Source organism: Dendrobates tinctorius, unplaced genomic scaffold (assembly GCF_039654945.1).
Source record: "Dendrobates tinctorius isolate UK_male_01 unplaced genomic scaffold, ASM3965494v1 ptg000140l, whole genome shotgun sequence".
NCBI lineage: Eukaryota > Metazoa > Chordata > Amphibia > Anura > Dendrobatidae > Dendrobates > Dendrobates tinctorius.
In genome coordinates, this window is record NW_027361808.1 from 2,361,887 (window position 1) to 2,389,536 (window position 27,650).

Genomic DNA, 27,650 nt, shown 5'->3' on the forward strand with positions numbered 1-27,650 from the left:
TTAGTATTTGCACCACATTTTTTTTTACACTTGTACTGTTCCAGGTAAAAAATGACCGAATAGCATTTTATGCTAATTTCAGCCATTTTTTTGAGTAAAACAAATGAGTTATAATTTATTTTGAGACTACTTACTGCATCTACTATTGTTTATGAAGTAAACAGTTGCTTTAGGTGCAGATTTACACATGCTTTCAGTACAAACCATACGCATTGGCTTTCAGTACAGTTCTGTGCAATTTTTTTCTCTGTATGCTATTTACCATGCTTTTCCTCTAAAAATAAATAAATTCAGTTGTCACCATTGCATATTGTAAAAGAAAAGAGTTTTTTTTTATTTTCCTTGTGTTGGTTCTCTGTGCAAAGCAGACCTGAAAAGCTAATGAGTCATGTCTGCCAAATGTTTGTTTTCTTCTCTGCTATCTCAGCATTCCAGGGGGTGGTGTCTGGTGTCTCTTTTCTTATCTTATCAGTAAGTAAGCAGTTCAGCCAGCCATTTCAGTCTCAGTTTTGTTGGAGAGAAGATCTGGAGACATCTGAGCCTTGAATGCAAATCTATACAGGTATGAGGCTTATAAACTTGCGTTTTATTGTTGTCCTGAATGTAAACAATAGAATTATGTGAAGATTTTCTGAAAAAAATGATTTTTTAAAATTTTTTTTTTATTATTTTTACTATTTTTTTCAAAATCTTTGCACGCATTTTATACTATAGTTAATTTTAGTTATAGTTAGTTATAGTTGTTATAGTAGTAGTAGTTGTTTTAGTTAGTAAGTTAAGCTCAAATTTGTAATTTCTGTGCAGAATTCAATAAGCCCTTGTAAACTTTATAAACACAAAATAAATAAAAAAATTGAGTTTTTTACGTATTTTTTTTTATAATGACCAACCATGTTCACATACAGTATAATAATGCAACAGGTATTCAAAATTTTTTTTTTAAGTAGCTAAAACAGCACTTTAATAGGTCCGGTCAAAAATGACCGGAGCAGTACAAGTGTATAGTGGAAACGAACAGAATAGCAGTGTTTTAAAACAGAGAATCACAGACATTATTCACTCGGTTACACCAGACGTCCTTACCCGTGTGTGACAAGAACTTCACTATCGTTTGGATGTGTGTAGGGCAACAAATGGAGCCCACATCAAACTGCACTGAATAGGTATGAAACTGGGAGAGTTTTTCTTTTAGTTGGAGCAGATTTCACATTTCTATCGTTTTTTGTTGCTTTCCAGTGACTGGTAAAAAGTGCACCATGACTTTACGGACACACTGTGGAAACACGTCACCACGTCTGTATTCATCCACCCACTCTTAGTTTTGGCTTATAAATACTGAGGTAAAAGAATAACCAAACACTCAATGTGTGCACGTGGCCTTATACAGTCATGGCCAAAAGTATTGACATCCCTGCAATTCTGTCAGATAATACTCAGTTTCTTCCTGAAAATGATTGCAAACACAAATTCTTTGGTATTATTATCTTCATTTAATTTGTCTTAAATGAAAAAACACAAAAAGAATTGTCCTAAAGCCAAATTGGATATAATTCCACACCAAACGTAACAAAGAGGGTGGACAAAAGTATTGGCACTGTTCGAAAAATCATGTGATGCTTCTCTAATTTGTGTAATTAACAGCACCTATAACTTACCTGTGGCACCTAACAGGTGTTGGCAATAACTAAATCACACTTGCAGCCAGTTAACATGGATTAAAGTTGACTCAACCTCTGTCCTGTGTCCTTGTGTGTACCAAATTGAGCATGGAGAAAAGAAAGAAGACCAAAGAACTGTCTGAGGACTTGAGAAACCAAATTGTGAGGAAGCATGAGCAATCTCAAGGCTACAAGTCCATCTCCAAAGACCTGAATGTTCCTGTGTCTACCGTGCGCAGTGTCATCAAGAAGTTTAAAGCCCATGGCACTGTGGCTAACCTCCCTAGATGTGGCCGGAAAAGAAAAATTGACAAGAGATTTCAACGCAAGATTGTGCGGATGTTGGATAAAGAACCTCCACTAACAGCCAAACAAGTTCAAGCTGCCCTGCAGTCCAAGGGTACAACGGTGTCAACCCGTACTATCCGTCGGCATCTGAATGAAAAGGGACTGTATGGTAGGAGACACAGGAAGACTCCACTTCTTACCCCGAGACATAAAAAAGCCAGGCTGGAGTTTGCCAAAACTTACCTGAAAAAGCCTAAAACATTTTGGAAGAATGTTCTCTGGTCAGATGAGACAAAAGTAGAGCTTTTAGGGCAAAAGCATCAACATAGAGTTTACAGGAGAAAAAAGAGGCATTCAAAGAAAAGTACACGGTCCCTACAGTCAAACATGGCGGAGGTTCCCTGATGTTTTGGGGTTGCCTTGCTGCCTCTGGCACTGGACTGCTTGACCGTGTGCATGACATTATGAAGTCAGAAGACTACCAACAAATTTTGCAGCATAATTTAGAGCCCAGTGTGAGAAAGCTGGGTCTACCTCAGAGGTCATGGGTCTTCCAGCAGGACAATAACCCAAAACACATTTCAAAAAGCACTAGAAAATGGTTTGAGAGAAAGCACTGGAGACTTCTAAGGTGGCCAGCAATGAGTCCAGACCTGAATCCCATAGAACACCTGTGGAGAGATCTAAAAATGGCAGTTTGGAGAAGGCACCCTTCAAATATCAGGGACCTGGAGTAGTTTGCCAAAGAAGAATGGTCTAAAATTCCAGCAGAGCATTGTAAGAAACTCATTGATGGTTACCGGAAGCGGTTGGTCGCAGTTATTTTGGCTAAAGGTTGTGCAATCAAGTATTAGGCTGAGGGTGCCAATACTTTTGTCCGGCCCATTTTTGGAGTTTTGTGTGAAATGATCAATGTTTTGCTTTTTGCTTCATTCTCTTTTGTGTTTTTTCATTTAAGACAAATTAAATGAAGATAATAATACCAAAGAATTTGTGTTTGCAATCATGTTCAGGAAGAAACTGAATATTATCTGACAGAATTGCAGGGGTGTCAATACTTTTGGCCATGACTGTAGATGTAGTCAGCGAGACTGTGACATACAGTGGGTACGGAAAGTATTCAGACCCCTTTAAATTTTTCACTCTTTTCATTGCAGCCATTTGGTAAATTCAAAAAAATTCATTTTTTTTCTCATTAATGTACACTCTGCACCCCATCTTGAATGGAAAAAAAACAAAGGTAGAATTTTTTTGCAAATTTATTAAAAAAGAAAAACTAAAATATCGCATGGTCATAAGTATGCAGACCCTTTGCTCGGACACTCATATTTAAGTCACATGCTGTCCATTTCCTTGTTATCCTCCTTGAGATGGTTCTACTCCTTCAGTGGAGTCCAGCTGTGTTTAATTAAAGTGATAGGACTTGATTTGTAAAGGCACACACCAGTCTGTATAAGACCTCACAGCTCACAGTGAATGTCAGACCAAATGAGAATCATGAGGTCAAATGAACTGGCCAAGGAGCTCAGAGACAGAATTGTGGCAAGGCACGGATCTGGCCAAGGTTACAAAAGAATTTCTGCAGTACTCAATGTTCCTATCAGCACAATGGCCTCCATAATCCTTAAATGGAAGAAGTTTGGGACCACCAGAAGTCTTTCTAGACCTGGCTTTCCAGCCAAACTGAGCAATCGTAGGAGAAGAGCCTTGGTGAGAGAGGTAAAGAAGAATCCCAAGATCACTGTGGCTGAGCTCCACAGATGCAGTTAGGAGATGGGGGGAAAGTTCCACAAAGTCAACTATCACTGCAGCTCTCCACCAGTTGGGCCTTTATGGCACTGTGGCCCAACAGAAGCCTCTCCTCAGTGCAAGACATATGAAAGCGAGCATAGAGTTTGCTAAAAAACACATGAAGGACTCACAGACTATGAGAAATAAGATTCTCTGGTCTGATTAAATGAAGATAGAACTTTTTGGTGATAATTCTAAGCGGTATGTGTGGAGAAAACCAGGCACTGCTCATCACCTGCCCAATACTATCCCAACAGTGAAACATGGTGGTCGCAGCATCATGCTATGGGGGTGTTTTTCAGCTGCAGAGACAGGACAACTGGTTACAATTGAAGGAAATATGAATGCGGCCAAGTACAGAGATATCCTGGATGAAAACCTTGTCCAGAGTGCTCTGAACCTCAGACTTGGCCAAAGGATCAACTTGCAACAAGACAATGACCCTAAGCACATTCCTAAAATAACAAAGGAGTGGCTTCAGAACAACTTGATTGAACATTCTTGATTGGCCCAGCCAGAGCCCCGACCTAAACTTAATTGATTATCTCTGGAGAGACCTGAAAATAACTGTCCACCAACGTTCACCATCCAACCTGATGGAACTGGAGAGGATCTGCAAGGAAGAATGGCAGAGGATCCCCAAATCCAGGTGTGAAAAACTTGTTGCATCATTCCCAAGAAGACACATGGCTGTACTAGCTCAAAAGGGTGCTTCTACTCAATACTGAGCAAAGGGTCTGAATATTTATGACCATGTGATATTTCAGTTTTTCTTTTTTAATAAATTTGCAAAAATGTCTATATTTGGTTTTTTTTCAGTCAAGATGGGATGCAGAGTGTCCATTAATGAGAAAAAAATGAACTTTTTTGAATTTACCAAATGGCTGCAATGAAACAAAGAGTGAAAAATTTAAAGGGGTCTGAATACTTTTTGTACCCAATGTATGAAGAGTTCAACAGCTGGGATTGAATATAGCTGCAATCTGTATGTAACAGCCAGCTTGCACTGCATATGGCAGGGGCATAGCTACTTCATGGTGCAGTAACACTTCACCACGGTGCACATGACCAGCAGGGTGCGCGAGGGGGTTAAAGATACAATAAACTTGTGGTGATAACTAATAAGAACAAGATTTTGGTTCTTAGGAAACCAATATAAAAAGTAATAACAGGCAAAAAGTTACCATTTATATTTGAATGGACTGAAATTGTTTTTACCTTTCTCGAAACTTTGTGCCATTTTACACGCCAACACCACAAGTGCAGAGCGTATAAAAACATTAACCATTTTGTTTCTGTAAGAGGCACCAGTCAGAAAAGTGTGAGCTTGATTGGTGACCAACTCTTCAGTAATGGCTCCTGTGACATTGTGCTCCAGTAAAACAATGTGTCTGTCCACAATAGTCATAATGTTTGAATGCAGAGTTACACTGGAATGAACAACATCATCAATAGATTTGTTACCTGGTTTACAGACAGAGAAACAGATAATAATGTAATAGAGTGCAGCCATAAAAACATGAAAGAGGTATTTTCAGAATTGAATGTTACAGTATATCAAAACATTGTGATTGATGGGATTTAGACATCTGTGACCCCGGCTGATTCAGAGAAGAGTGGGATCAAGGTTCCTTGGCATTCTTTCCTACTCAGCTGTTGCTCCTAGTCTCCCAATGTACAGTAGATAGCAGAACAACTCATGTACACAAGTTCCAAATTGTGTACATAGGGTGTGAGGTGTGGATTGTGTGTATGTATGAACTATGCTCAATTTGTAACCTGAGTGAAAGGTGAGTTCAATATTCATTGCTTCATAGGTTTTAAGGTTCAAAGAAGAGTTTAATTTAACCCCTTCCCAAACTTTGACGCCACGTAGGCATCATGAAAGTCGGTGCCAATCCGACCCATGACGCCTATGTGGCGTCATGAATTGATAGCCCCCCTGTGGGTTGGATGACCGGGATCACTGAATGGTCACCCGACTCACAGATACAGGAGGCTTTGTGCTTCACCCCAGGGAGGGTGGCTTTGCCCCCCCCCGTGGCTACGATCGCTCTGATTGGCTGTTTCAACAGCCAATCAGAGCAAAAGTAATATTTCATCAATGAAATTTGATGAAATATTACAATCCAGCCATGCCCGATGCTGAAATAGCATCGGGCATGGCTGGAGACACCGATCTAACCCCCCCACCAACTGACGGGGCAATCTGCTGTCGCCGTCATCATCTGCTCCCCCTCCCCTTCCCTCCGCTTCCCCTTGCCTTACGATCACCCCCCCTCCCCCCGTACCCTCCGAGTCCCGCTGTGGCTCCCGGTGTCCCGCTGTCCCAGATCATGGGCGCCGCCATCTTCCAAAATGGCGGGCGCATGCGCAGTGCACCCATCGAATCAGCCAAAAGGCAGATTCCATTCATTCATTTTGATCACTGTGATAGATCCTATCACAGTGATCAAAATAAAAAAATAGTAAATCCCCCCCCTTATCACCACCATAGGTAGGGACAAATAATAAAATTAAAAAAAAAATTATTTTTATTCTTCTATTAGGGTTAGAATTAGATTTAACGTTAGAATCAGGGTCAGGGTTAGAATTAGGGTTGAGATTGGAATTAGGGTAAGAGTTTGAAATAGGGCTGGAATTAGGGTTAGGGTTATGGTTAAGATTAGGCTTAGGGGTGTGTTGGGGTTAGGGTTTGGATTAGGGTTAGGCTTGTGGTTAGGGTTATGGTTAGGGTTGGGATTAACCCAACTGACACCCCCACTATCATCATGGGTGACGTCAACATCCCCACTGATACCCTTCAGTCAGCAGCCTCAAAACTCCTGTCCCTTACTTCATCCTTTGGACTTACTCAGTGGTCCTCCTCAGCCACCCACACTGACGGACACACATTAGACCTGGTCTTCACCGTCTCTGCTCTCTTTCCAACTTCACCACCTCCCCTCTCCCTCTATCTGACCACCATCTACTCACTTTCTCATCCCTGCCCTCCTCACCTGGCACCCATGTCCAGCAACACGCGCACCCCCACAGAAACCTTGCACAACTAGACACCCACACGCTATCTGACTCTATTCTGCCACTGGCATCCATATCCTCACTCCATGACACAGACGGTGCCACTGCTTTCTACAATGCCACTCTCGCATCAGCTATTGACGCGGTTGCCCCTCTCGCTCATGGCAGAATGAGACGTATCAGCAGACAACCCTGGCACAATAACACCACTAAAAAGCCCCGGCAAGTGTCCAGGATTGCAGAGCGGCGCTGGAAGAAAACAAATTTGCAAGATGACTTCACCACATTCAAACAGGCAACACTCGATTTTAAATCTGCCCTCACCTCTGCTAAACAGGCCTACTTCATAACCCTCGTATCTTCCCTATCTTACAACCCCAAACAGTTATTCAAAACTTTTAACTCCCTCCTCCGCCCACCACTGCCTCCTCCAACCTCCCTCATCTCTGCCGAGGACTTTGCCACACACTTCAAAAATAAAATTGACCAAACAAGGCAAGTCTTCATCACTCAAACACCACAACCCCTTTGTATACCAGACCATTGCCCAAACCCCATAACCTCACTCTCCAACATCATTGAAGGGGAGCTTAATCGCCTCTTCTCCAAATCGCACCTCATAACCTGTGCACTCGACCCATCACATCCCACCTCCTCTCCAAACTCACCACCAAACTTAGCCCATCCCTAACCCACCTCTTCAACTTATCACTAACGTCCGATACCTTCCCTTCTGCTTTCAAACATGCCACAATCACGCCTATCCTTAAAAAGCCAACCCTTGACACAACCGCTATGTCCAGCTATCGCCTAATATCGTTGCTCCCATTCGCTTCCAAACTCCTGGAACAGCACGTCCACGCTGAACTTTCCTCCCACCTATCATCTAACTTGCTCTTTGACAATCTACAATCTGGTTTCCGCCCCTATCACTCCACTGAGACAGCCCTGACCAAAATTACTAATGACCTACTTACAGCCAAATCAAATGGACAATACTCTATACTCCTGCTTCTAGACCTGTCCTCCGCATTTGACACAGTTGACCACTACCTCCTACTACAGATCCTCTCCTCCTTCGGCATCAAAGGCCTTGCCCTATCCTGCACCTCCTCATACCTTTCCAACTGCACATTCAGCGTCTCCCACTCCCACACCACCTCCTCATCCCACCCTCTCTCTGTTGGAGTCCCCCAAGGCTCTGTTTTAGGACCTCTACTCTTCTCAATCTATACACTTGGTTTGGGACAACTCATAAAGTCCCATGGATTCCAGTACCACCTTTATGCTGATGACACTCAGATCTACCTCTCTGGCCCAGATGTCACCTCTCTGCTGTCCAGAATCCCAGAGTGTCTATCAGTCAAATCCTCCTTCTTCTCCTCTCGCTTCCTCAAGCTCAATGTGGACAAATCTGAACTCATCATCTTTCCTCCATCTCACAGATCTTCCTTACCTGACCTAGCTATAACAATTAATGACATCACACTTTCCCCAGTACCGGAAGTCCACTGCCTTGGAGTGCGAAAATGAGGATGAGTGACCTCATGGAGATCAACATCCGACACTGCGGAGACACCATCACATGTTTCTCAACGCAGTGATTTTGCATGTTTTTGCATATTTCCCATAAGGGATGGGGGCATTGCTCTAGAATCACTGCGTTGAGAAACATGTGATGGTGTCTCCGCAGTGTCGGATGTTGATCTCCATGAGGTCACTCATCCTCATTTTCGCAGTCTTTTTACTAGGCATTGCTCCTACTAGCCAGTTTCCTACTCCACACTGATGAGGGGCAATACCCTGAAACAGCTGTCTGTGGATGGATACCATGTTTTGGCATAGGTGGTTTCCTTCATTGGAGACTGCCCTTCCCGTGGTTGTTCCTTCCGGGTGAAAGACCTGGCTAATCATTGCTTGCGTTGAGAAACATGTGATGGTGTCTCCGCGGCTGTTGATTTACATGTTTTTGCATATTTCCCATAAGGGATGGGGGCATTGCTCTAGAATCACTGCGTTGAGAAACATGTGATGGTGTCTCCACAGTGTCGGATGTTGATCTCCATGAGGTCACTCATCCTCATTTTCGCAGTCTTTTTACTAGGCATTGCTCCTACTAGCCAGTTTCCTACTCCACACTGATGAGGGGCAATACCCTGAAACAGCTGTCTGTGGATGGATACCATGTTTTGGCATAGGTGGTTTTCTTCATTGGAGACTGCCCTTCTCGTGGTTGTTCCTTCCCGGTGAAAGACCTGGCTAGTCATTGCTTGCGTTGAGAAACATGTGATGGTGTCTCCGCGGCTGTTGATTTACATGTCACTGCCTTGGAGTAACCTTTGACTCTGCCATGTCCTTCAAACCGCACATCCAAGCTCTTCCTACCTCCTGTAGCCTCCAGCTCAAAAATATTTCCAGAATCCGTCCTTTCCTCAACCCTCAATCTACTAAAATGCTTGTGCATGCCATCATCATCTCCTGCCTCGACTACTGCAACATCCTTTTCTGTGGTCTCCCTGCCAACACCCTCGCACCTCTCCAGTCCATTCTTAACTCTGCTGCCCAACTAATTCATCTCTCTCCTCGCTACTCCTCCGCTTCTCCCCTCCGCAAATCTCTTCACTGGCTCCCATTCCCTCAGCGTATCCAGTTCAAATTACTAATATTGACCTACAAGGCCATCAATAACCTGTGTCCATATGTCTCTGAACTAATCTCCCGATACTTTCCCTCACGTAATCTCCGGTCCTCCCAAGACCTCCTTCTCTCCTCCACACTTATTCGCTCCTCACCCAACCGCCTCCAAGGTTTCTCCCGAATTGCCCCTATTCTCTGGAATTCTTTGCCCCAACAAGTCCAACTATCAACCACATTTGAATCCTTTAGACGGAATCTGAAAACCCACCTCTTCAAGAAAGCCTACAGCCTGCAATGACCCTGCTACCTCTTTCTCTCTCACCACTACCGGTGATATCACCTCAACCGACACCGGAACTGCTGCAACCCACCAACCTACTGTCTCCTTCCCCACCATCCAGTAGCATGTAAGCCCATTAGGGCAGGGTCCTCTCTCTCCTCTGTATCAGTCTGTCATTGTTAGTTTGTTTACTGTAAGTGATATCTGTAATTTGTATGTAACCCCTTCTGATGTACAGCACCATGGAATCAATGGTGCTATATAAATAAATAATAATAATTTTAACGGCTCTCCATTATAAACTTCTGTGAAGCACTTAGGGGTTAAAAGTGCTCATTACACATCTAGATAAGCTCATTGGGGGTCTAGTTTCCAAAATGGGGTCACTTGTGGGGAGTTTCCACTGTTTAGGCGCATCAGGGGCTCTGCAAACGTAACATGATGCCCGCAGACCATTCCATCATTTTAAAACGTCACTACTTCCCTTCCGAGCACCGACATGTGCCCAAACAGTGGTCCACCCCCACATATGGGGTACCAGCGTATTCAGGACAAATTGTACAACAACTTTTGGGGTCCAATTTCTCCTGTTACCCTTGTGAAAACAAAGAATTGTGGGCTAAAAAAATCATTTTTTCAGAAAAAAAAATATTTTTTATTTTCACGGCTCTGCGTGTTAAACTTCTCAGTAATTTAAAAAAATGCCATTTTTTTCACATATAAGCACAAAAATTATCGACGTAAATTTACCACTAACATGAAGCCCAATATGTCAAGAAAAAACAATTTCAGAATTGCTAGGATCAGTTGAAGTGTTCTAGAGTTATTACCTCATAAAGGGACACTGGTCAGAATTGCAAAAAATGGCCAGGTCATTAAGGTCAAAATAGGCTGGGTCATGAAGGGGTTAAAACCCAACATGTTGATTCAGAAGAAGGCAAAATATCCATGAGCTCAACATATTCCACAAGAAGGTATATCATGTGGGAAAAAGTGAAAATAAGAGAAAATATTGATTGTTAAAAATAATTTTTTATTAAATATTATTAAAAGGAGAAGTTAAAAAGACAGGGCAAAAGGCCTCCAAAAAAAAGGGGGATAGGCTGCAGCAAAACAGTATACAATGATGTAAAAAATAATATTACACACACAATAATAATCCTGTAGATTTAAATATAAATACAAAAATGGTTCTTGCATGCAAAAGTAATAATAATAATTCCTGCCAGAGCACTGGCGTAGCGTGGGGGGGGGGCGGGGGGGCGGTCCGCCCCAGGCGGCATGTGTGTGGGGGCGGCGCGGCAGCAGCAATTCCACCCTGCAGTGCAGTGCAGCGGCGGGCAGGGAGCGATGCGATCACGGCAGCTCCGCTGCCTGCAAGAGTGAATAGCAGGAGCGGAGCGGCAAGGGTCCGTCCTGCTTCCTGCCCGGAGGCCGCGCTTCCTGTTTCACACAGAGGAGCGCCGCTGAATGACGTCATCATTCAGCGGCCGCTGCTGTGTGAGGGAGGAAGCGCGGGCGATGCTGCGGACAGGTGAGAGGAGAGAGGTGGTGTCTTGTGTGTATGTATGTATGTATGTCTGTGTGTGTGTGTGTGTCTGTGTGTATGATGGAGCAGGCAATGATGGGAGTGATGGTCTAGAAGGCAATGATGGGGTGATGGAGCAGGCAATGATGGGGGTGATGGAGCAGGCAATGATGGGGTGATGGAGCAGGCAATGAGGGGAGTGATGGAGCAGACAATGATGGGGGTGATGGAGCAGGCAGTGATGGAGCAGGCAATGATGGGGGTGATGGAGCAGGCAATGATGGGGGTGATGGAGCAGGCAATGATGGGGTGATGGAGCAGGCAATGATGGGGTGATGGAGCAGGCAATGATGGGGTGATGGAGCAGGCAATGAGGGGAGTGATGGAGCAGACAATGATGGGGTGATGGAGCAGGCAATTATGGGGTGATGGAGCAGACAATGATGGGGGTGATGGAGCAGGCAGTGATGGAGCAGACAATGATGGGGGTGATGGAGCAGGCAGTGATGGGGTGATGGAGCAGGCAATGAGGGGAGTGATGGGGGTGATGGAGCAGGCTGTGATGGGGTGATGGAGAAGGCAGTGATAGGGTGATGGAGCAGGCAATGATGGGGTGATGAAGCAGGCAATGAGGGGAGTGATGGGGGTGATGGAGCAGGCAATGATGGGGGTGATGGAGCAGGCAATGATGGGGGTGATGGAGCAGACAATTATGGGAGTGACGGAGCAGGCAGTGATGGGGTGATGGAGCAGACAATGATGGGAGTGATGGGGTGATGGAGCAGGCAGTGATGGGGTGATGGAGAAGGCAGTGATGGGGTGATGGAGCAGGCAATGATGGGGGTGATGGAGCAGGCAATGATGGGGTGATGGAGCAGACAATGATGGGAGTGATGGGGTGATGGAGCAGGCAATGATGGGAGTGATGGGGAGAAGGCACAGTGATGGGGTGATGGAGAAGGCAGTGATGGGGAGAAGACAATGATGGGGTGATGGTCGAGAGGGCAATGATGGGGTGGTGGGTGAGAATGCAATGATGGTGGTGGTGGAAAGGGCAGTAAATGGGGGTGGTGGAGGAGGAGGAAATGATGGAGGTGGTGGAATGGGCAATGATGGGAGTGGTGGGGGAGAAAGCAAAGATAGTGGTGGAGAAGAAAATGATGGAGGTGGGGGAGAGGACAATAATGGGATGCGAGGGGAGGAGGACAATGAGGGGTGTGGGGGATTGGGATGGGAGGAAGGGGGACTTATAATGGCCTTAGGAACAGGGGGAGGTGGAGGAAGACATTATCGTTTATTATGTCTAACACAGTCCCTTAGTATATAGTGTACTCACTAATTCTGTATAACACCATCCTTAGTTACACAGTTTCCTCTTTTATTATGTATAACACCGCCCCTTATTACCTACCATCCTCTCTAGTTATATATGGTGCCGTCCCTTATATAGCTTCCTCTGCTGTTATGTATAGTGCTGTCTCTTACATAGTGTATTTTTGTTATTTTTGTTATTCACAGCGCCCTCTTTTATTACATGGTCCCCTCTCTTGTTAGATATAAAATGACTGCTGATCGAGGAGCCGGTGACCAGACGACCAGTCCATCAGCTCCTCCATTAGAAAGGAAGCTTTCCCATGCTCCATCAGCCATTATTGCATTATACAGCTAACAAGACAGGACGGTATGTAATAAAAAACAGGGCTCTATATAATCCAATATGTAAGGGATGGAACTGTACATAACAAGAGAAGGCACTGTGTATGGGACAGCAATATACATAATAAAGGAGACTATGTAATATATACCTGTATGTGTGTGTGTGGCTATATAATATCAATAATCTATCTATCTATATATATATATATATATATATATATATATACACACACACGTAGCTTTGACGCCAAAAAAGGAGGGGGGCCCGGACACATTTCTTGCACAGGGACCCCAAGCTGTCAGTGTCCGCCCCCTGTCCGCCAAAATAATTTGTACTTTCTGTTTTTTTTTCTGTCACATTATTAAAAATTATTATTAAAAAAAGCCATTAGGTCTTCATCCAGCATCATCAAGCTAATACATACATATATATAGAGAACTGCAAGAAGTTGAAAGTCTAGAAATTTAGAAATAATAGCAGAGTTAGTAGCCGACTAAAAATTAGATCTTTGAGTGTAGTGTGGGCTCTTCGGATGCTTCCGAATTATCAACGACCAAAGGGGCGGCAAATTTTTCGACCGCCCCGGGCGCCACAAGCAGTTGCTACGCCACTGTGCCAGAGTCAGTGCACCATAGTAGATGACAATGAACATATTGCTTGTCACTACTAGGTTTTGCAAAAAAGGCAATATTGCACATTGCCCGTGTGGCTGTGGAAAAAGTAGATGTAAATTAGATGTAAATATAAAGAGGTATTGACATGCAAAATAATCACTGCAGGGTTCAACATGCCTCAGTAGACAAAAGCCATTGTTTGTTACTGCTGAGTATCTGCAAAGGAAACAGTTTTGCACATTGCCCATGTGTCTATTAGCATCATGAGTGTGCTAAAGGGTTAATGAGTAAAGTGTACCAGGGAGCTGCACAGAATATAATAGAAATAAAGTGCCTGCTATAAACCGGGGACTGGTTGTTAACCCCTTTGTTAACCCCTTTCTGTCATGTGACATACTATCCCGTCCATGTGCCCTGGGACTTTATTCCCAGGGACGGGATAGTATGTCACAGCGATCAGCGGCGCCCACGTGGTCAGCGCCGCTGATCGCGGCCGGGTGTCAACTGATTATCACAGCTGACACCCGGCACAATGTGTCAGGGGCGGTCAAGGACCGCCCCGACACGTTAACCCCTTGCACACCGCGATCAAACACGATCGCGGTGTAGCAAGGGTTAAAGGAAATCATCGGCAGGGAGGGGGCTCCCTCTGTGCTTCCCTGAGCCCCCCACAGCAGCGCAATGTGCAGCGCTGCTGCGGGGGGCTCTTTCCCTGCAGGTCCCCTAATCCAAGATGGCGACGGGGACCTTCGGGGGCCTGCAAGGAGCTGGCTTCCTCATGCCTGCAAAGCGCAGGCAAGGAGGAAGCCTTGTGCAGTGCCTATGACAGATCGCTGATCTGTCACAGTGATCTGTGATGTGACAAATCAGTGATATGTCACTGGACAGTGATGTCCCACCTGGGACAATGTAATAAAGTTAAAAAAAAAAGTATAAAAATAATTTTTAAAAAATCGCTAAATAAATAAAAAAAAAAAAATATTCCCTACTAAGTACATTTTTTGGAAATAAAAAAAAAAACAATAAAAGTACACATATTTGGTATCGCCGCGTCCGTAACGACCCGCCCTATAAAACTGTCCCATTAGTTAACCCCTTTAGCGAACCCCTTAAAAAATAAAAAACGAAGCAAAAAATGATTTATTATCATACCGCCGAACAAAAAGTGCAATAACGTGCGACCAAAAAGACGCACATAAATATGCATGGTACCGCTGAAAACGTCATCTTGTCCCACAAAAAAAGAGCCACAACACAGCGTCATCAGTGAAAAAATAAAAAAGTTATAGCTCGCAAAATAAAGCGATGCAAAAATAATAATTTTTTATATAAAATTGTTTTCATTGCATAAAAGCGCCAAAACATTAAAAAACTACATAAATCAGATATCGCTGTAACCACTGACCCGAAGAATAAAAGGGCTTTATCAATTTTACCGCATGCGGAACGGAGTAAACGCACCCCCCAAAAGAAATTCATGAAATGCTGGTTTTTGTTCATTCTGCATCCCAATAATCGGAATAAAAAGCGATCAAAAGATGTCACGTGCCCGAACATGATACCATTAAAAGCGTCAACTCGTCCCGCAAAAAATAAGACCTCACATGACTCAGTGGATCAAAATATGGAAAAATTATAGCTCTCAATATGTGGTGATGCAAAAACTATTTTTACAATAAAAAGCGTCTTTCAGCGTGTGACAGCTGCCAAACATAAAAACCGCCATAAATAGTAAATCAAACCACCCGTTATCACCCCCTTAGTTAGGGAAAAATGATAAAATAAAAAAATGTATTTATTTCCATTTTCCCATTAGGGTTAGGGTTAGTGCTAGGGCTAGGGTTAAGACTAGGGCTGAGATTAGGGTTAGAGGTGTGTTGGGGTTAGGGTTGGATTTAGAATTGGGGGGTTTCCACTGTTTGGGCACATCAGGTGCTCTCCAAATGCAACATGGCGTCTGATCTCAATTCCAGCCAATTCTGCGTTGAAAAAGTCAAATGGTGCTCCTTCCCATCCAAGCTCTGCCATGCGCCCAAACAGTGTTTTACCCCCACATATAGGGTATCAGCGTACTCAGGACAAATTGCAAAACAACTTTTGGGGTCCAATTTCTCCTGTTACCCTTAGAAAAATAAAAAATTGGGGGAAAAAATATCATTTTTGTGGAAAAAAATGTTTTTTTTATTTTCACGCCCTGGCGTTATAAACTTCTGTGAAGCACTTGGGGGGGTTCAAAGTGCTCACCACACATCTAGATAAGTTCCGTGGGGGTCTAGTTTCCAAAATGGGGTCACTTGTGGGGAGTTTCAATAGTTTAGGTACAACAGGGGCTCTCCAAAAGCAACATGACACCCGCAGACCATTCCGTCAAAGTCTGCTTTCCAAAACGTCACTACTTCCCTTCCGAGCCCAGACGTGTGCCCATACAGTAGTTTTCTCCCACATATGGGGTATCAGTGTACTCAGGACAAATTGGACAACAACTTTTGGGGTCCAATTTCTCCTGTTACCCTTGGGAAAATAAAAAAATTGGTGACTAAAAGATCATGTTTGTAGAAAAAATATGATTTTTTTATTTTCACGCCCGGGTGTTATAAACTTCTGTGAAGCACTGGGGGTTCAAAGTGCTCAGCACACATCTAGATAAGTTCCTCAGGGGGTCTAGTTTCCAAAATTGTGTAATTTGTGTGGGGTTTTCACTGTTTTGGTACATCACGGGCTTTCCAAACGCGACATGGTGTCTGATCTCAATTCCAGCCAAAAACGTCAAATGGTGCTGCTTCCCTTCTGAGCTCTGCCATGCGCCCAAATAGTCGTTTACACCCACATATGGGGTATCATCATACTCGGGACAAATTGCACAATAACTTTTAGGGTCCTGTTACCCTTGGGAAAATAGAAATTGGGGGTGAAAAGATCATTTTTGTGGAAAAAATATGATTTTTTAATTGTACGGCTGTACGTTATAAACTTCTGTGAAGCCCTTGTTGGTTCAAAGTTCTCACCACATATCTAGATACGTTCCTTGGGGGTTCTAGTTTCCAAAATGGGGTCACTTGTGGGAGGTTTCAACTGTTTAGGTACATCAGGGGCTCTCCAAACGTGACATGGCATCCGATCTGAGTTCTAGCCAATTTTGAATTGAAAAAGTCAAACGGCGCTCCTTCCCTTCTGAGCTCTGCCTTGCGCCGAAACAGTGGTTACCCCCCACATATCAGGTATCAGCGTACTCAGGACAAACTGCACAATAACTTTTGCTGTCCAGCTTCTCCTGTTACCCTTGGTAAAATAAAAAAAATTGAACCTGAAATATTTTTTTTGTGAAAAAAGTTAAATGTTCATTTTTTTTTTAAATATTCAAAAAATTCCTGTGAAGCACCTGAAGGGTTAATAAACTTCTTGAATGTGGTTTTGAGCAACCTAAGGGGTGCAGTTTTTAGACTGGTGTCACTTTTTGGTATTTTCTATCATATAGACCCCTCAAAGTGGCTTCAAATGTGATGTGGTCCGTAAAAATAAAATGGTGTTGCAAAAATGAGAAATTGCTGGTCAACTTTTAATCCTTATAATTTCCTAAGAAAAAAAAAATTTGGGTTCCAAAATTGTGCTGATGTAAAGAAAACATGTGGGAAATGTTACTTATTAAGTTTTTTGTGTGACGTATCTCTGTGATTTAAGGGCATAAAATTTCACAAATAAACGCAAGTTATATGAATTAAATTTTACCACTAACATGAAGTACAATATGTCACGAGAAAACAATTTCAGAATCACCAGGATCCATGGAAGCGTTCCAGAGTTATTACCTCATAAAGGGACAGTGGCCAGAATTGTAAAAATTGGCCCGGTCATGAACGTGCAAACCACCCTTGGGGGCTAAGGGGTTAATACCTGAGTTAGAAGAATGTGCCGTTTCGCTATGTAGCTTCTTCAGGAGCCCCTGGAAGAAGCCCCTGGAAGAAGCTACATAGCGAAATGGCGCTCATTAGGTGGGGGGAGACTCCTGCGGCATTCCCTCAGCTGTTACCGGTGGACGCTGCACCGAATCCGGCACATTCTTCTAACTCAGGTATTAACAACCAGTCCCCGGTTTATAGCAGGCATTTTATTATACTCTGTGCAGCTCCCTGGCACACTTTACTCATTAACCCTTTAGCACACTCAGGACGCTAATAGTCACATGGGCAATGTGCAAAACTGTTTCCTTTGCAGATACTCAGCAGTAACAAAAAATGGCTTTGTCTACTGAGGCATGTTGAACCCTGCAGTGATTATTTTGCATGTCAATACCTCTTTATATTTACACCTAATTTACATCTACTTTTTGCACAGCCACACGGGCAATGTGCAATATTGCCTTTTTTGCAAAACCTAGTAGTAACAAGCAATGTGTTCTTTGTCATCTACTATGGTGCACTGACTCTGGCAGGAATTATTATTATTACTTTTGCATGCAAGAACCATTTTTGTATTTATATTTAAATCTACAGGGTTATTATTGTGTGCGTAATATCATTTTTTACATCATTGTATACTGTTTTGCCGCAGCCTATCCCCCCTTTTTTGGAGGCCTTTTGCCCTGTCTTTTTAACTTCTCCTTTTAATAATATTTAATAAAGAATTATTTTTAACAATCAATATTTTCTCTTATTTTCACGTTGTTTCCATATGATATACCTTCTTGTGGAATATGGTGAGCTCAGTATTGAAGTGACTTTGCCTTTCTAAAAAAAGGACTATGAGATTTATTAAAATATCCATGAGGCAGATGCTCATTGTCCAGTATCAGGAAACAAATTTCCTACCTGATTCCCTACAAGGTGATTAGAATAGTTCCTTGGATAAACATCCAGTCTCCAAGTCTCCAAAATCTAGTACCCATTACTTGTAATATAATACTGTCATGATCCCAGTGCAGGTTTTTGAGCTGCACGTCAGGGGTTAATGTCTGGAGTTCAGTGCAGGTTTTGACCTGCACACCTCGGGTTAATGATTGTGGCCTCTTTTTGGTTCTGGGAGAGCTTCTTAAACCCCTTGGGCAGCTCCAATCCCTGTCAGTTATACGTTTGCCTTTGGCCGAGTGTGGTGACCTCCGTGTGCCTGTGCCTGTTCGTTGTGATTCAAACTATAGGAAAAAGAGTGCAATAGGGTCTTATCCGGGTGATTTATGAAGGATAATAAAGAGATATACTCACCCTTTCCAGGAGAGAGCTGAGCATATAGGATCAATTTGTCAGCCTGCTGCAAGTCCAACGGTCCACACAGTGACCGCCACATAAATCTCTTATGGAATAAAATTCTTGGACTTATGTGCGCTGCTAGACAGAATATCAAATCCAGATCACGTAGATAAATTAACCTTTTATTTCCCAACGCGTTTCATGGGTCCCTCTCCTTGCCTTCTCCGCAGAGCGAGTCCGCCTCCTACACTTCTCCCTTTTTCCTCCCCTCCTTTCTCTGCTTTTTAATAGCTCTCTCACAGTTCACACTTACGTTCAGGTCACACTCACCTCCTAAGAGAGGGGCCCACGAAACGCGTTGGGAAATAAAAGGTTAATTTATCTACGTGATCGGGATTTGATATTTTGTCTAGCAGCGCACACAAGTCCAAGAATTTTATTCCATAAGAGATTTACATGCCTGTTCGTTGTTATAGCTTGTTTATATGGTTCTGACCTGGTTCTGTTCACCGTTGTTAGTTTGCCTGTTGATTCTGTACTGTGCTACGCTCTCTGTGTATGACTCGTTGCCTGTTATCTGACTACTCTCTGCTCGCCCCTCTTGTACCTTGCAGCTATCTCTGTGTATGACTCATTGGCTACGTCCTGACTATCCTCCCTGTCTATGCCCCTTGGTAACTTTGTCTCGCAGTTACCATGCTGGGAGTTCTCTTGCAGCTCCTAGCTCTCTGGACTTTAAGCCACGCCCCCAGCAGTCACATGCTTAAGGTCCTGCTGTTCTGAAGTACGCACCTATTTGGCTGCTGCTCGCTCCACAGGTATCTGAGCACAGTTCGCTTTACTCAGGACACACGCACTGGCTCAGTGAGCAAGATCAGTGCGGTGTTCCTGACAAATACATTCCTTAACAATCCTAAACAAAGAAGGAAAAGTCATGGAATTATAGAAATCACGGGGTTGATAGACATGGCAATGATACATAGAAACGCTTAAAAAAATGAAGACAAATATTTTCAAAACATCTTGAATTATTAAGTATTAAATATAAGTGCCAAGTACAGAAATCCCAGCACTTGCACATTGTGACATGATATCAATGAAGTTATTAATGGATGTCTGAGGGATTCTCTGACACGCTAAATTCACTTGGGCGCACAAATCATCAAGATCCGTTGCTGGCAGCTCCCTTTGCAATTGGCGACTAGATGACATCACAGATGAGCTAAATGGGAAGCATGGGCAGAGACGCAGCAGACTTTGCCGATACATTCAGACCACGCACGCTGCTCATCAGAGTAGCATGAACAACATGCGGACTGGCATTGTGTTGAAAAACGGCTCCTGGGACACTTGGAGAAATGGTCATAACACTGATCTAATCTGTAATGCAAGTGGAATTGGACATCACATATCAAACCTAAGCCAAAACTGCCTACACAAACCAGTAGAAGGAACTTTCACAACACTAATCTTTGAACAAGACATCTAGCTACATGTTTTACATTGATCTCACACCACCGCTCTCAAAGACCATCATGGTGCAAAGTAACACAGCAATGAGTGTCTATCCTCTCTTGTGATGAGTCCAGCTTAGGTCTTGTATGCAATCATATTGCTGCTCCCCAGCAGTGACTCTAGGGTGCTTCTTTGCCGAAGCCGCAATTTTGATTTTCTGGTTGAGCCAGAGGGAAGGCCCCAGACCCCGATTACTGCTGCTGAAACTGCTTCTTCACCATGCAGGTCCTCACTCACCTCAGTGAGGCCCAGCGGCAATTGCTCACAGGTCTCCACATGGCCAAGGCTCACCAGAAAAAATGTGGGGTTGATGATTCTGTCATGGTCACGCATGGCTGGACACAGCGCCCCCAGCAGGGCAGATTTAGATGACACACGTAACCCTGGATACACCACCTCCAGTTGGGCGAATTTAAATAATAACACGTGCAGCTGGATACACCGCCTCCAATAGGCGAATTTAGGTAATACACGAAACACGTAAATCTGGAAACCCCGCCTCCAGTAAGGCGAATTTAAACAATAAAGGGAAAACCTGGGTAACAATAACAATGGTAGCCCTGCAATAGGGAATGGGGACGTGTAGACCTCCTGCACTCCCCTGAGTCAGTGTCTCTACACTCCTAGCGCTCCCTAGGCCGGTTCCGCACCAGGCACCGCTCAGGATACCTTTAAACCCTAGCTCGCCTTGCACCTAAACCCTCACTAGGGAATTGGTCTGTGCGGAAACTAATCCCGCCACTGCACTAAACACACAAAAGGAAAAGTGACAAAACAGGAGAACACCACTTAGCTTTGCTCTGTTGCTTACGCTCCCAGCAACAGAGCTCATCTCCGGCGTGCATCTTTTCCCCCGACTGGGTTCAACACCATAGTGCAGCCTTGGAACAAACAGAGTCCACCACCTGAATGCAGCTGTCCAGAAAACAGAGTCCAGCATATGAGTCCAGCTTTCCGCAATAGAGTCCAGCATGTTGAGTCCAGCTTTCCAGCAACCGAATCCAGCATCATGAATGCAGCTCTACACCATAGCTGCCACTCCACCAAGCCATGCAAGAACTCCTTGCTGACACCATAGCTGCCACTCCACCAAGCCATGCCAGCCCTCCTCGCAGACACCATAGCTGCCACTGCAGGATTCTCACTGAGCTGCCTGGGACTCTCTTTCAGCTCCATCCTTCACCCAGGCTTGCATGTAACTGATGACTAATCACCAACCGTGATTGACACACCTGACACTCTCTTATAGAGCAATCACACCTGTTACATAATTGTGTGCACAAACTAAAGTAACCAAGTGCAATGATGCTCACCACCACCGGGGGGCAAATTTAGAACAAAAGACACCACCGTGCAATAATCCTAATGCCACCGGGGGCAAAAACCAATCCTTAGCACACAGCCAAAGGAAAAAAAGGTTACTTTGTGCATTTATCTGTCAGATCCAACCTGGATCATGACACATATACAAAGATTGGTCTGGAGAACACATGGTCAACACCATGAAAAAGCTTTCACGAGAGAAAATCACACTGATCCTATTCCTGATATTATGACGAGGGGTGGCAAAATGTACAGTAGCCGGTAACTTGTATCCTTCATTCCAGGTAAACGGTTCGGTGTTGAATTGCTTATGGACATAGTGGAATAATTTCTCCATAGTCTCTGAGGTGCTGTTTTTCAACAAGACAATGCCAGACCCATGCAGATCATGCTACCAGGAACACTTTGTGTGGCCTAAGCATGTGAACATGGCCAGTAATGTCTCCAGACTTGTCTACCATCGAGCACATCTGGAACATCATTGCATGGCAATTGCTACATGATCTGACAGAACACTCCACGCACAACCATTAATGTAAACAAGCAGAAAGAAAGGAGTCTATATCCATATTAAAAAAGTCACCTCATTATTTTATTAAATAAATTACATCAAACATTTAGACAGAATAATTATACAATGTTATGGCAGAGTGTAAAAATGAGAGACCAAGGTGCAACACTAGTGCAGTATTTCAGACAATAGGGTATGTCAAATTATGTATATTGCCAGTGTTACAGTATATACAAGGCCCAACAGACAAAGATAGGCAGAGGTGTGATAAACCCCCAGTGAGGTGTGCACATAACCCAGTGATCCCTCACCTATCCGTCAGTAGGTTGTAACCCCAGTCACTATCTCTTACCCATAGCTGTCAGAAAGGTCTGCACGCTGTGCCCCAATGCTCGTTTCGCGTGGGCTTCATCCGGGGGTGCGCGTCGGGGCACAGCATGCAGGCCTTTCTGACAGCTATGGGTAAGAGATAGTTACTGGGGTTACAACCTACTGATGGATAGTTGAGGGATCACTGGGTTATGTGCACACCTCACTGGGGGTTTATCACACCTCTGCCTATCTTTGTCTGTGGGGCTTTGCATATACTGTAGCAGTGGCAATATACAGAATTTGACATACCCTATTGTCTGAAATACTGCACTAGAGTTGCACCTTGGTCTCTCATTTTTACACTCTGCCATAACATTGTATAATTATTCTATCTAAATGTTTGATGTAATTTATTTACTAAAATAATGAGGTGATTTTTTTATATGGATATAGACTCCTTGCTTTCTGCTTGTTTACATGGTTGATGGAGTTTTCCTGCTACTAATGCTAGGTGGTGGTGGAGGTATTGCCCTGACTACTACTTTTTATTATGATTTTTGCCATTGAGATCTTGTATTATACGGACAACCATTAATAAGATCTTTGATAGATAGTTATAAAAGCATGTAAGTGCCTGTATATCTTTACATGGAGCCCTTACTAAATATAGAATAAATCAAGACGTTTTGAAAAGTTTGTTCCCATTTTCTTATCATTTGCATATCACTAACATTGACATGATCCTATGATTTCCAGAACACCACAACTTCAGTTTCTTGGAGTTGCAGTTTCAGTGTTGATGAGTGTATTTTTTTTACTAAAGACATCCAGGCTCTCCTTGAACTTGTTTAGTCAATCGACATGATATGCAGATATGTGTATTTGTCTCACTGCTTGCACAGTAAAGAATCTTCATATGTGATGATAATTAACCCTTCTTTTTTCTAGTCATAGAGGATTCCTCCTTGTTCTCATTGTGGGCCTAAGTGTAAAAATGATCATTAGAAAGATCCCTGTGCTGTCCCTTCATACATTTGAACATTGTATTTAGATCACCCCGTAAGCCTTTGTTTCTCCAAACTGAAAATCCCCAAGTGGACACTAAACATTGAAAGGAGCAGCATACTGTAGCAATGTACAGTGTTTACATTCATCCTCAGCAGTTGCATATACCAGATGAGCAGTATTACTATCAGGTATTGAAACCTAACTGATCTGAAAATGATGCCATATTCAAAGGATTGATCATTAAAATCATATGCATGGAGAACCCCTTTAAGGGGAGCAGGGTTGTAGAAAGCTCAGAGTCAGAGAACTGGTAGATCTGCAACACAGAATTACAGTGACACTACCAAAACTACAGCAAGCAGCCCAGTAAGTGATACATCACAGCAATCAGGATCTCTGTCCCTACATAATGCTGCTTTCAGGTGGGGTTGTAAAAACCTTGTGTCACGAGCACTTCTGAGGTGACAGAAATGGCAGGAGTGAGCCTCCCAACCCCCTGGAGGAGGCGTGGGCGGAGGCCAACATGACGGGGGGTTGGAAGTTAGTGAGGGAAGGGGAAGGGTTAAAGGGGAGGGGGAGCTAAGGGGTATTTAAGACAGGGTCTGGGGGGTGCCCGCCCTCTGTTCCTGTTTTCCCAGCACCTGAACAGTCCCACCCTCCATCCCTTTTCTTTTGGGTTAGTAGTACGTGATTCTATTTTGGGTCATGGCGGTTTTGGGGGAGGGGGAGTCCTTGAAGTCGGTGGAAATTGGTTTTGGAGACTCTGTGGGTAGGGTCTCCTTCGTTTAAAGGTATGCTGGTCGTGATCTGGTGAAAGGTGGATGGGGAGTTTTCCGTCGGAAGAGGGCGGATCTCCAAGGAGTTTGTGGACAACATCTATTGGTGTGCTGGTGCTCCCGAGCCTGTGGGGTAACGGCTGGGAGCAAATGGTCGGGGGTTGTTCACAATATTTGGACTATTTCACCACGATCTTGTGGCTTCAAGGACTTCTCCTTCCAGGGTTAAATTCATTGTACTCATGTTATTTATGATACAGTGTTTATTGTTTGTTTATTGTTATAATAAAAGGCTGCTGTGGCCATAAAATTCCAAAAGAAATACCGGTGTCTGTGTATTAGTGGGCGCCGAGGTGGGGGTGGTCATTTTATGGTCACGGTGGGGTTTTTGGGGGTAAGTCAAGACGCTTGATATCCCCTTACGAGGTAAATACTTGACAATACCAACGTCAAGGCTATCATCCTGCGTCAGGCCTCAGAAGGTCTGAGCACCTGTCCATACAGACTGCTCCCTGAACCATCTGCCTCTAGGACCCAGCGTCAACCTCCTCCTTCTCTGAGAAGTTTGGATCTATTTAGTTAGTGGCTCAGTTGTGAGCAAGTGTGGGAAATAGCTTCATTTCCACTTCTCAGAGTCCTCCAGTTTGGTGTCTGGAATCCCTCTTCTGGTATCCGTATCTGGCAATTCAGCTAAGTGTTTCCATGTTTGTCTCACCTTACTGTCTTTAGTTTAGCGGAGACTGCCTAGCGCGCATCTCCCTGCCGTTCCCTATTCAGGACTAGGCCCCAGGGAAACTCAGGGCCTCAGGTTCTGGCTCGGCAATTGGTGAAGAACCAATATAGGGACTTGGTAGGAGTTCTAGGGAGAGATTAGATCTAGCCAAGGGGTCTCCAAATCCCTTCCTTAGTGTATGGACTCCCTTCCCCATTTCCCTTTATGTTACACTTGGTTTTCCCTCATCGTGCATGACATCTTGTGAAAAATTCCCTTAAAGTGTCCCAATTATGCCAAAACAGAGGAAATTATGAAGGTGCATTCTTTTTCAGGACTGTGTTTTTATATGATTTTATATTAATAATTCGTACCTGGCCAATCTAAAACACCTCCAAAATCCTCTGTTAACTTCCTGAGCCAAAGTATCTTCTCAACTAAAAGATCGTAGTTTAATAGAGGCAGATTCTGGAGCAAAATTGTTGCGATCAGATCCCCAGGGCTAAGCACCATGTTGGCAATTTGGTGAAGTTCTACTTTGTATGCCATAGCAGAAATGAACTTCTGAATATCCTTTGATGGTCTCTGAAGACTATGTCTGTAATATAAAATGCATTGTTAGTGTGATAAAGCCATAATATACATAAGCTGACTTCTGAATAAAGGTACTGTCACACTTAGCGATGCACCAGCGATCCTGACCAGCGATATGACACGGCCAGGATCGCTGGTACATCGCTAAGTGGTCACTAGTGAGCTGCCACACAGGCAGATCTCACCAGCGACATAATAGGGGTTGGGGGTCGTTACTTAACCTGTCAGACGAGGCGATGAAGACGTCCTCCCACCCGCGTCCACGCGTCGCTCGTCGTCGCCACAGGAAGCCCAGCAGGAAGCTGACGACGAGAAACGGTCCAGGACGTTCTCGCGCTATCAGCGATAACCAGCGGGGGAGCGGTCGGAGGTAAGTATCAGACATAGCGATATCGCTAGCAATATCGCTATAACGTCACAAAAAACAGTGACGTTATAGCGATATTGCTAGCGATATCGCTTAGTGTTGATAAGAACTGAATGAGTTAAATGGATTCTGCTGAACTTTATCTTTTCTTCGAGGAGATGTCTCAGACATCTCCCTTGTGAACCAAGGTCAAATATTTCCTGCTTACATGGCAAAGCTGTTGTAGAAGTAACTATTTTTCTTTTCTTTATTGCGCATGTCTGTAAATGTCTAAATTCTTTGCTATAAAAGATGGAAGCCTAACTGATAAGCCAGAGGCGCTCAGCAGGCATCCCGAGTCGTATCATACAGCTTGTGTCTGTGTTATTCTTCTCGACGGAGCAATCAATTAGAGACATATGGTGCCTTACACCCAAGAACATCGGTCCTTCAGATGAAAGAGATATCTGAGGGATCCCAACAGTTTCCTGGCGCCCGAAACAGGGACCTGAAATAGGCACCTCTCCAAGACTACCCGACCTACAGACCACTTCAGTTACTGATGAAATTGTGAACAGCAGACCTAAACACCTGGCCAGGTAAGAGATCAATTCTTCTCTTCTCTGCTCTTCATAATCTATCATTATAACTAAGGTCCGTATAAAGGGGAATCTAGTAGAGGAGGGGGCCGTAAGATCAGGTCCATATAAGAACTCTGAGGAAATCGGGTGTGACACGCATATGTAATTTCTGCTCGAATGAGAGGTTACTGTAGGTTCTGTCTGTGCACAGCTATTTTTAGAAAAAGAGCTGATGCAAATCGAAATGGGAGAGGTCTGACATTACGGAATATAAGGCTGGGTGAACAGTTCATGCTGCAAAGCCCCGACGGACAAGTTCTCCACAATAGAAGATTCCGTGTTAGGAATCAGGGAGGTTGTTGAATGGCTACTTTGATTTGAAAGGTTGTGGAAAGTAGAAAAATAAGCTGCACAGTAGGTATTCGTTCAAAGAGTGGTGATATTGCCTAACTGGGTTATGTGACAGCGTCCTTTCGGGGAGGTCACCGCCTAAGCTTAAATCAACACCCTTTACAAATAAACCTTGTGACAGATAAGAGTGTGACCGAATGAGCACAGGACCACGAAATGAGCCTGTGACAGGATATGACTGAAGAACCCCGATAAATGGATACTTTGTTTACAATCCTGTGTGTTGTGGGAGTGTTACTGTTCGGATGCTACCTAGCATATAAGTACACGAGACACGTAGTACAAGGAGGAACAGACACCCCGTTTAACCTGTTGGCACCTTAGGAAGAAGGTAACGAGGTATAGTAGAGCCTAGTCTTGAGCTTACCCAATACACCACCTAAGGAAGAGAGGATTAACAGGAAAGAAACAAGAAAAACAGGATAAGAATAAAAGATAAAATGGGGAACAATCAGGGAAAGACACCCGAAGAAGGAGACCGGTTATGTGATATAATTGAGGATAGATATGGAAGTAGTGCAGCAAAGAACCTGGAAAAAGTATTAATCAAATCCAAAGTGCAAGATAGTCAGGCTGTGTGAATCCTTGTATATATGTCTATGAGAACCTCTGAATAAGATGAGAGATGAGTAATTGAGTATAAAAAAAAAAAAAAAATCAGTGAATGAGCACGTATCAATGAATCATCACATATCATTTTTGTGTCAAGAGATTTGTGACCTTTCTAGTTGTGGTGGAATCCCGGACAGATGCGTTATAGATATTTCAAATCTACATCTGAGACTGAATGAATTGAGTAATGATATAGTTCGTGTTATATGTGGCATTACATTGTAAAGTTTCCTGAATGCATTTGGCCAGAAAAAGGGCAAGGCATGGTTAATCTCATTATACAGTTATCTGCCCT

At 43.7% G+C, this 27,650-nt stretch overlaps 1 protein-coding gene across 4 annotated transcripts in view; it reads right to left on the reverse strand.

The window, feature by feature from the left end:
* Positions 1 to 27,650, reverse strand: part of LOC141049008 (dihydroxyacetone phosphate acyltransferase-like) — a 414,268-nt gene that overhangs the window by 139,169 nt on the left and 247,449 nt on the right. For 3 of the 4 annotated variants that reach the window (XM_073545096.1, XM_073545098.1, XM_073545095.1), the window contains exons 9-10: positions 25,186 to 25,409; positions 4,956 to 5,201 (exon numbers count right to left, since the gene is read on the reverse strand). In XM_073545096.1, coding sequence (XP_073401197.1) covers positions 4,956 to 5,201; positions 25,186 to 25,409 — 470 coding nt within the window. The remainder of the gene's footprint in view (positions 1 to 4,955; positions 5,202 to 25,185; positions 25,410 to 27,650) is intronic. The other variant, XM_073545099.1, reaches the window with a different exon arrangement.